The 11,214-nt window shown below is 40.7% G+C and overlaps 1 protein-coding gene across 1 annotated transcript in view; it reads right to left on the bottom strand.

Moving 5' to 3' along the window:
• Window positions 1–2,139: 2,139 nt before the first annotated feature.
• LOC104491003 (DDB1- and CUL4-associated factor 5-like) overlaps window positions 2,140–11,214 on the bottom strand; it is a gene marked incomplete at its 5' end in the record, with an annotated part of 9,874 nt that continues 799 nt past the window's right edge. Inside the window, 2 exons of the mRNA XM_010133358.1 lie at window positions 2,140–3,948; window positions 9,948–10,075. Coding sequence (XP_010131660.1) covers window positions 2,140–3,948; window positions 9,948–10,075 — 1,937 coding nt within the window. The remainder of the gene's footprint in view (window positions 3,949–9,947; window positions 10,076–11,214) is intronic.

Here is an 11,214-nt window from a genome sequence, read left to right as displayed (position 1 = left end):
ACAGCTGAGAAAATTTTCCAATGTAAATAACTTTCTAAAAATAAAATAATAATTTAAAGAAAAATTGACCCAGCAACCTCAAGATCTTGGCTAAAAACCAGCATGTACAATAAGGTGTTTATACAACCACGGAACACACTCTTGTAGTGATCTTGAGTGCAGCGATCTAAAATATAATCAATACAGAGCAATTTTTTCAATAAGGTAACAATGTATCAGCTTGTTCTTATTGCCACTTTTACTCGGGTTTGAAAACATCCCTCTCCCTTTCAGCCATCTTACACACTTCTTCAATACTCCATCATACGCTTATTCCAAGCTCTCACTTAGCAAAGATGACCAAACATCGGCAAACAGCCTATGGCACAGACTAGTTGCAAGAAAAATTTTCAGCTCGTGTTCTTCACTCTCCCTCCCATACCCTTCCCTCCCAGCATCCCTTCTGAAGCACTTCTTTTCTTTCATCATGTTTTAACAGAGCATCTTCCTTCCTTCCCCAGGTAGCAGGTAGCTGTGCATATGAAATAATTCTTCTGAGACCAGTGCTCTATAGCAGTGTGCTGCTTGAGTCGTATCGAAAGCAAAAGTCTCCTACTCCTTAAAATAATCTAGCCCTTGCTCAGTAGTGTGCTGGAAAGCCTGTGACAATTACTGGGGTCAAAAGAAGCCTCTTTTTATGTTGTCAGCGCTGCAAGGCACAAGCACATCGCTTTGGTGTCCTTTGTAGGTGGTTTCTTTTCCCTTCACACCTGACTCCTCTTACCTTGTTGCTAGGGAAGCAAGTGCAATTGCGCCAGTTCCAGCATGCCAGAACTGAGAGGACTCACTAGATACTCCACTGAAAACAGAGCCCAGGCAAGAGAGAACTCCATCCACCTGAACAGTACACCAGTTCATGGCAGCTGGCAGCCAGAGCGACATTCTTACTCAAGTTCTGATGGCCAGACTTGGAGTCCAGCATCCTCACACATGGGGACATGTCTCTGAAGCTCCCTCTTACACACACACCTGTGTTGAATCCATCTGCCCATCTGCAGTTTTAAATATTTGCAGCACAGTGGTGGGAAACCAACCCTGAACTCCAACACCAACCTATTTTGAGCTTTGGGCTAAGAAAAGTCCTAAAAAAGCAGTGTTCAGACTCTACCAAGTGTTGCTGTTAACAGGCATCAGTTACATTATCCATCCTTCTGCTATTTTCTCTTTGGCCTACTGCCGCCCACAGGCAGGCGCAGGGGGGAAGGGGCGGGCACAGTCAAGATACAGCCCAACACTCAGAGCCATATTCTTAATAATAATAATTATAGATGGCTCATTATGCATTAAGCTCACGGAAAGGCATGTTTCGATGCCCAATTTTTAATAGCCCTTGGCTGGAGTGAGGCCTACAGCATAATACCTTCCTCTTGCCAAACAACCGCATTTTAGTATAGTGATGACACTGCGTTATTCAGTTGTTTAAAAAAACCCCACAAAATTGAATGTCACCATAGGAACAGCCTTAATTTGATTTTGGAATGAGGCTCATTTCCTATAGCTTTTCTGTTGGCATAAAAATATTGTCACTGAACCGTATAAGAAGCAAGTGCTTTATGAAGTTTCATCTCTTAAGATACCAGTCAGTTCTGAAAATATCCTCCCTAATGGCTGCATTTCTTCACTTTCTGAAGTAGAATAAAAGGCCCAGAAATGTTTCTTCCCTGTTTTCCTCAACCAGAAACACACCCCAAGCTACCACCAGTGCGATCTAATTAAATCATTCTTCAGCCTGTAATGTGTAGTAAGTGTCAGTATGGAAAAATTCCTTCTTAGAAGGACAATTAAAAGTTAAAGCAGTCATCCTGGTTGGCTGGCTGAACAAACGACACATGTTCACACAAGAATAATTCAGTCAACCGTCTTAATAAGGATTTACTTTGAACAGAACCTTGTATGGGTACACTAGACTCAGTCTCATTAAGGAGTAAGTTGGATTTTTATACAGCATGAACCATTTGCAATCTAAAACAGACCCACTGAAGAATGGAATGGAGAATCAAACGCAATGTTTCAGACCCAAGCTCTATGTGCCTTTAATACTTTCTTTTACCTTTTCTTTTTTTTTTTGAGAGCGCACACTACGACAGACATTTGCATTTATCATGTTTTTAACTTCTTTTCTAAGGATGAACTCTCTGAATCTGCATCTTCCAACTCCGCTCTGTGTCTTTTCAGTCCTCCGAGAGACTGAGTGCTCTCGCTGCCCGCAGGATGCAAGTCAGCAGTATCCTCCCTCGTGCTCGTGTTGTAGCTGTTGGAGTCCATCTCAGACAGGCAGCAGTCTTTGTGCAAGGTCACACCCATCTGTACAAGGTTGCCATTATCAGCATTAGAGTGCACCTGTCGTCCTTGCGTCACAGTCTCCTGCTCTCCAAAACTCTGTCCATTGTTGAAGCATGAAGGGCGAAGATGCAAGTGGCCATTATTGTGGTTAACACAGGAGGTGTCGAGGTTCCTCTCCTCACCATCATCAGTCTGGTTTCTGGAGCAGTGACCTGACATGCTACAGATGTTAACAGTGGAGAATGGAGGGACCAGTGAGTGATGGCTTGATGCTGGTTGACAGTTCTGACTACTTTTCTGTTCCACAAGTCCTGCAGTCTGAATGCAAGGTTCTTCAGCACAACTATTTAGCCCTTTGCAGTTTGCTTTTCCATTGAGTGTTTTAGTCTCAAAAGAATGCTCTATACCTCCACTGCCAATGTCTTCAGCTGTGCTTTCTTGACTTTCCATCCGCCGCTGATTGTCATGTTCACGAGCTTGACCATTACTAGAATTTTCTATCAAGCCACATTCTTTTAAAGTTTCTTTGTTGTGACTTCCAGTAGAACGAGGTGGGGAACTCTGGGGAACTACCGAACTCAAGTTCCTAGCATCTTCCTTATTTAGCAAGTGCGTTGTACTGTGCCTTCCACTAGTTCCTGGTTTCCCTTCGTCATTCTCCCCATCTCCTCTGGACGATTCACCATCTTTATTAGCTGAATATGATATGTAAGAATAATGAAGCCATTTGTAAGCTTTGTAAATCTTTCTCTCCACTGATTCACTGTCTGAACAAGGAGAAGTCCTTTCTTTGAGAACTTCTTTGTTGGCTGAACTCCTTTCTGGTGAAGAAGCTGGAGACGAAGAAAGATCATCGACTTTGATTTGGGGGTAATCATAGATATCCTCACCTATGTAGGGGGTCACATTCTCTGTGTTAGTGCTAGTCCTTTCCTCCTTTTGCACCTTCTGTCGGCGCCTCAGTGCGTTCCGTTGCCTCATAGATGTGCGTCGTTCATTCAGTTCCTCTTCATCTTCTGTACTGCTGCTGCTGCTGGAACTGCTGGATTCATTCTCCTCAGGACTTGGGGACCGTGGCCGTGGGAAAAGGTCTGTATCTAGTTCTGCCTCACAGGTATTGTCATCAGAGTCAGACTCATTGGAAAGGGCCAGAAGACGTTTATCTTGGTATTTTCTTAGTGCAGAGAGCCTCTGCTGACGGGAAGCCACATCTTCTCTGGCTGAGGGGGATTCAGTTGATCTTAAGGCCCTTAAGTTATAGGCAGTTTCATTAGACTCTTCAGCCACATGTGGTGGGGAGTGATGTAAAGAGGCGGAGGACTCTGATTCACTGTAAGCAGAACGTTCACTTACTCCCGCATGGAGCTGCAGGATTGTGCTCTCACTGAGGTCGCTGTCCGAGTCAGAACTCCAGCCCTCGATCTCCCGGCGCACCAAGGAATCAAAAAATGCCATCATCCGTGGATCTTCCTGGACTGACTGGTTGGCGTAGTCATGGGACAAACCACTACCACTGTTCAACACAAGACTGATATACTCCTCGTGAGTATAGAGGCAACGCGAATCATCCTCAATTCTACCATCCAGATCTCCTGTGCAGTCAGGCTGCTTGTAAGGACTCCAAATCTGTAATAGAAAATAAAAAAAGAGTATGTCTCTGAATTCATAAATTATTATAATCACTTGAAATAGAACAGTAGCACAAATACCTGGGACAGCTGCAAGTTGCAGATTGTTTTTATTAATTTGTACCACTCAGACCCATACTAAGAGGTATAACAGAGATGTGGGGTTTTTTCTCCCTCTTTACAAATGTGTTTTTCCTGCACCTACTTCATCCATCCAGAATTTAAAAGCTCTCACACTGCGGATTATCCATCATTTCAATATTTCGTAGTGTCTTAATTTATCCCAAATTGCAGGCCTCTGTTTTTATGTAATAGGGGATGCTTACTCACTAATGGTAAGAATAGTTTGTTGCCTACAATACTTAGTACTAATGAAGGCACTTGTTTCCCAGGAAACCAGAGTTCCTTGTGCCAGTGATATAGAGTAACATTTCATCCAGCTGCATAGTCAGTCACACCTGATCAGCAGGCAGGGAGATGAAAAGCAGAGCTCCATTACTCCCTTTAAGGAACAGTTGTGAAGGGAAGAAAGCATCCAACATCCTCTCAAGACACAGCAGCAGCGTTAGTTAGTGGGGAAAGGTGAAGGAGAAAAGTTTTACTGAAAGTTACTTCTGAAGTTAAGAGAGGTAGCAACATTGCAAAGCAATGTCACCAGTAGCAACAGCCTTGACTGTGCTGCCCATCTAGCTTTCCCTCCGTTTTCTGGGTGTGGAAAGGAAAAGGAAAAAAAAAAAAAAACCAAAACAAGCCCCAAAGAAGATCCACCAATATCACTAAGAAACTGCTAATCCATAGCAAAGATAATAGGTGACTCTCCTCACCTTTCTCAGTTTTACTCACAGATTCAGGTGCAATATGATTAATGTACTCACTGATCAACCACTATCACTTTATTCTATATTGATGGTTAACATGAAGCACAACACTTACTGTAAGCAGAGCTAGTGTGTAGCTTATCCACAACACCGCCTTAACATTCTGGTTAGGAAAGACCTGATTCCAGTCATGCTTTGGTTTTACCATGCTATCAAGCCCAGGGAAAAAAATTCTATCCCAACTGTCTACACCAGGTTGGCCTTTTGAGATAGACTTTGGCAAACACATCTAACTCCTTCCCAACAGAAATTAGTCAAGTTTCATTCCAAGCAGACAAAACCGCCAACAAAAAAGCATATTTTGCCGGTGTAAACGGGATAATCGGTACTCATCTCACAGATGCGTAGTTAACACATGCAACATAATCTGATACTACCATGACAAGCACTATAAAAAAAGCCCAAAGAATGTCAGTAATTCTGTATTCACAGAGATTTTCAATAGCATACATACAGAAAGAACTTACACCTTTAATATTGCAAGTAAAAGGAAATAAATTACCTTGCAGCTACTTGTTCAGCACAGCCAAATTTAAGATGTACCAGTAACCTTTATTCTGGAATTCTCTCAAACCTGAATGCCTTTCCTTTGCATCCCCTGTAATTTATGGTTAACAGAGCTTCCACATATGATCTGACTATGTAGATCAAAGAGACACTATTCCAAAATTAACGTAGGCTGCAGATATACCTTTTTCTATAGGCAAATCATCAAGCTGCCTTTCAGAGCAAAGGCAAAGGAATTTTACATTGCATTACATTAGCCTGTTTCTAGACACATGCCTCAATATCAAGGTGTATTCGCTATTTGTTCTTAATCCCTATTTTTAGTATTTGCAGTACTTAAGCAAATCCTCTTCCAGTACAGTTCATCAGTACAATACTTGAAACCAGAATGAAGACAGTCTCCACTGCTCGATTCAAGCACTGCAGTTAGTAGACACAAAACTCAAGGGACAAGCAAGGTCTGTAAAAAGATAACAAAACTCAGCCTAAGCTGACGAAGTATAACTTCCATCAACAGCACCTGAGCTTTTTAAATTAGTCAAGAGAACAGAAAGAATCTCTCTCATCCTCTAATTATTTCCCATGCTCCACTTCCTAAAGACAATATGGGAAAGCAATGGTTGATTTGGGGATACACCAAGTTTCTTAAGAGTAAAATAGAACTCGACTTGCTCAAAGGGCTTGACTTAACTAGCACGTGTCCAGTACCTTCTCTCAAAATTTATCAGAACCTTTCCCCTTTCCCCAGAACTCTTTGTCCCACTGCTGTGCATTTCAGCAAGTAGATGAGACCTTTTTGTATTTAAGAAGAATACACCTTCTTGTAAATGCTTCGTACTGTATGTCTGGACAAGCAGGCTGGTATGCCCCTTCCTCAAATAGCCTTAGCAGTGTTAGACTGATCATCAGGTTTTATAAAACTTTACTTTTTTTTAAGCAAGAGAATTACAAAACTCTTTGGTTATATATGAACCAATATAAATAGAGGAGAGGTAGTCTGCTGTGAAGTCCCTCTGGCAAAGGCCTGGTTTATCATGAAAAGTCATCTAAAAAGGTACATAAAGCCTGCACAGAGAGATTCCACATCCTTGTTAGCGCTCCTAGATCTTTCTGCTCACTCTGCAAGCCATCAGAGAAAATAGAGCAGTGTTAAACACTGAAAAGATAGCTATGAAGTGTCCATAGCGAGGCTTTTACCTTGTGAAACAAATTTGTTCACAGAGTAGGAGTAAAATAAAGAGACGACAAGGGAATTCAGGATGAATACCAGTTTGTACAGGATCAGATTCCTCTGGAGATTGATATTCCTACTTTTTAGACATTTTTCTACGAGGGAGTGCCACAGCCCCAGGAAGAAATCAGACTAAGAATCTATCCTTGGCAGAATCAGAAAGTTTTTAAACTAGCAGCAAGAGGTCCAGTGCTCTCTATGGCATCTGAAATGGGTTTCTTTGTAACTAGAATGCTTTTGCCTTTTTCTCATCCTCGGACCAATGCCACGTCAAGGAAGAATGTGAGCAAACTGGAGAAAATAAGTTGGCAAATCATGCCACTGAAGCAACCGTCTATGAAGAAGTTCTTTCTCTGTCAGATGATTAAGAAGCTGAGTATTACTCACTGATGCTCCGACTATGGATATAAAAATAGGAACAATAACAGAAAAGGAGAGTACAAAACTGGTTCTGTAGTTTGGCAGAGATGCTTTAGAGAGCATCTTTGAATTGCTTGTATTCCATGGTGGCAAACTCCCAAATTTTAAAACAAAAAAGCAGTTATGCCTGTAGCATGAGAATAATTTAAACCAGCTATATTAGATTATCTGATTAGGCAGAGGCAGCCAGCCACAGTGACATTAATCTGTCACCACAGCAACACGGGCAAATAGACTTTCCTGTCCTTGATATACTGACGATTTCGAAACAAATGGGACCTGCAACAGTTGTACTCAGTTACACCGTATTCCATTTCCAATACAAAACAGTATTTCTTTCTGAAAACCCTTACGCACTTTATCTATTTTGTCTTTTCTGAATCTATCTTCTAACTGCGTAGTTCTCTGTGGCCTTCCTCTAAGCCCCACACACCAGGGGGAATGCCTCTTTTATTTCTCCTGCAATGCAATTCATTTTCCTGCCAGCACATCCCAGTGTCTCACACACTTAAGTGAGGGGAAAGTGGTATTTTTCTATTTTATATTGCTTTAGTCCTCGTGGCAAAAGCTTGCTGCAAATTCCAATTTTAGTTCACAGCTGTGCTTTTCCAGACAATTTTACCGAGGTTCAGGTTTCTGAAATGGAGGGCAATGAGCAATTAATCTGGCTTGCTTTGTTCACAACACACTGTCTGGAGTCAAGGCCTCTAGTATCCTTTATTAATGAGCTTATTTTAGGTTTCTGAGACCTCCCCACTTGAATATTCACACACATCTCCCATCTTATCGATTGTATTCTCAGTCCTAGCAGAAATCAAACCCTAAACCACTGAGTTACTGAATTATATTCTTGCAGGAGTTTTGCAACACAAACTAAAGCAAAAAACCCATAACCACAAAGGTCAAAATCATTCATTTCAGCAGGGCTAGGCCTGAGATGAATTTGATTCTCATTTCAATCAGCATTAAAATAGCAAGTGTGTTGGCAGAAGCATGTGGAATTATTGCATGGCTTGTCTCTAACATGCATTGATGCTGGTGCTATCAGTTCCTCACTTCTAGAAGTACTAAATTTAGGCCAACTAGTCTAAAAATTAAGGGCTTAGTCAAACAACTACCTGCATCCACAGTTTTAATTAATCACAGAGTTTTTATAATTGAAGGAATGGAATACCAGCCAACCACAGTGAAGCTATCTTCTGTAATTTAATTCCAGAAAGATGTTTAGAAGACACTTGACGGTCAGTAAATGGAAGGACACTTCTTAAGGAACTGATTAAACAAACAAAACCCAACAAAACAAGAAAACATAAAAATACCTAACTACAATTTTCATTTATGGCTCTTCCTCTCGTTATCTCAGCTTCTCCAAGCAAGCACATCAAGCATTTATATGGGGGAAAGAAAGATGGCGATGCAAGGGAAGGACTTGCATTCTCAGCTGTTTTTAACGTGGTAAAAAGCCCCTCAGAATTGCTGGTGGTGTTTTTCCTGTTTTGCCTTTCTGCTAGTGGCAGTTATTAGCCTCAAGCCCATCTGTAGAAATAGGTGGAATGAAGGAGAAACCACTATTGTATGGTCACCCGCAAACTGCTTTCACTAAGACAGTATCTTTAAAGAGGTAAGTCATGCAGACCAGACAAGATATAAGCTTTAAAGCAACCTGATCCCCAAACAAGGCACATAATGAGCTGAGACAAAATGACATACACAAAAGGGTAAGAAGTTCTGGCTCGCTAATAAACTTAATACATAAAACAACTTCCCCTTAATTTGTTTCTAGCTTGCAATGTTTGGGGAATTCAGTTCTTCAAAGCAGCTACAAGAGCTTCGTTGCACACTGCTACACAACAGGCATTCTCCTCTAAGGGAGCATTCAAGCAGAGGTGTCTTTGAAAGAGTTACACAACCTGTGACTGGAGCCTTAATCGAACTAACCTTTTAATCACTAGGCAAAAAAAACCCCACCAAAATCCCAGCAGAACTACACAAAAGCAACACAGGGGATGTTTATACCAATGCTAATCCAACAGTCTAAGCACACTCATGCAGGAAGGATTCATAGGGTGAAGGGTCAGCAGATCTAAAATCCAAAAGGGAGAATTCGGGCTGTGTGAATCAAGTTTCCAAAGCATAAAAATGCCTCTGGCAAATCTGTTGTTAAACAGCGGCAGTTTGACTGCTTGGAAATTGAAAAATCGGTGAGCTCCTCAGACTGTTCAATGCCTTTTGTTCAAAGTCTGTATTTGATAGATTTGTGATCAAACCTGTCAGAGGGACACTGATGAAGAAAAAAGCAGAACAGCAAACTAAAATATCAGTGCACGATAGAAGAGAAGGAAAGCTGAACACAGTCAGAGCCCAAATACTGATAGTAGCTGTAATGCAAGTGATGCAGCTGGGCGTTGGGCCATGGTCCCGTTTGGGAACCGGGAACCAGAACAGAAAGGTATGTTGAATTGATTCAAAGCAGAAGTGAGCATAAAAATCATAGAGGCACTCCAGTGGCAGTATTTGGGCCAAATTCAGCTAGGTCAGGCTAGGCTAAGGCTCAACAATACTCTTTGGAGTGCCTTTTATTAAAGTTTAGCCCAAAGTATCAGAAGTCTTAGGAGATCACGTTACAGCTCTGACCAAACTCTCCTGAAGAGGACTGTTTACATGATACTTCAGTTATGTATGGAATGAAACTGGGAAAAAAAAAACAACCCTTCTTCAAGGTACAAATCCAGGAAATTCTGATCTTATCCCTCATCTTTAAAACCTGTAAAAATGAAAAGAAATTTAAAGTTGAAATGCCCAATTAAAAATTTGCATGTTTAGCCAGCAAATGAGAGATATTGCTTTACAAAAGATTGAGATGAAAAGACAGGATGGGTGTGGCAGAGAACGATGCTGAGCAAAACAAAGCGTTTCTTCCTGAAACACTGAAAGAACACATTTTCTGATAATTAATCTTACCTTTATAATCTTTTCAACGCCAGAAGAACAGATCATGTAAGTGTGAGGATTAAACCGGACTTGATTTACAATTGACCGATGACCTTTCAATACCATAAAAGCACCATTGACGACCCTGCCAATGCCACCTAGGGGGAAAACAAGCACACACTGAAATGAATAGTTAAATCTCCGTATTGCTTTAATTCATAAACATTTAAAGTCGTATTATATTTGACAATGCACTTTGGCATTATTTTGCAATGTTTTAAGGCCTGTGATGGCTGCAGAGTTCCAATTTTATGAGCAATGCTCCTATGAAAAGCTGCAAGTTTGATGAAAAGCATCCTTCCTGCATATTAGGACTTGGAGGCTAGCTTTAGCTCAGCTCTCTAAACAAACAACAAAGGTTTCTGACCTAATATGACAAGTATGTGAACAAGAACAACATACATACTTAATGAAATCACCAGTGACACCATAGTGCTTAAGACGTGACACTACTTGCAGTTTGTAAACTTCAAGCAAAGACAAATAAAGAGGTTGACTTTTTTAAATAGCTATACTCTAGTTTTAAATTTGTGTTTTAAATTTGTTTTTTAAATCAGCAATTCGTCAATATCACAGTCGACTCTAATCTGATGGGTAGGACTCTAGAGGAGGCAAACTTCAGGTCTACTAACCCAAGTTACTACATTACAGCTGGGCCTAGAGTAGCCTTCCCTAGACTGAGATCTATAAAAACTCATATTTCTGTGAATCAAGCTTTTGAGAGGGACCTGAAATAACACATCTGACCAGTGGCTTACATCATTCTTGTCACAAGGCAGAGAATTAGCTGAAGTGGAATACTTCTGTGCTAATGGTAAAACTCAAAACAGAAGCCAGACTTTTCTACTTGGTCATTGACAGTTACTAGACCTATATACCAAAGCAAGAAACTGTCAGAATAATCTTTTATATTCATAGATTAACACAAATAAAACCATAAATTTGTTAGAAGCACACCTATATAACTGAATAAACAAGTGTCAATCAACATGCTATAATTAACATCTTCAGAGAAAGAAACCGGAACTTTTAAAAGAGGCGAAGTAAAAACCGAAAACCAGTTCAGAGGAAATCAATCTTGCTATTCACAACTTCAAAGATTGCGAGCACACCTTACAGAAAGTTGAAATAATTTCATTATTAGCCTCTGTGCTACTTAGAGTCATCTTAACACAAACAAGTAAACTTTTTGTTGTTCTTGCTGAAGATGTTTGCTGTCCTCCTTTGTCCTCAGCAG

This window comes from Buceros rhinoceros, unplaced genomic scaffold (genome assembly GCF_000710305.1).
Source record: "Buceros rhinoceros silvestris isolate BGI_N320 unplaced genomic scaffold, ASM71030v1 scaffold14323, whole genome shotgun sequence".
Taxonomy (NCBI): domain Eukaryota; kingdom Metazoa; phylum Chordata; class Aves; order Bucerotiformes; family Bucerotidae; genus Buceros; species Buceros rhinoceros.
Note: the sequence above shows the minus strand (reverse complement) of the source record. Positions and strands in the feature narration are given on the sequence as shown.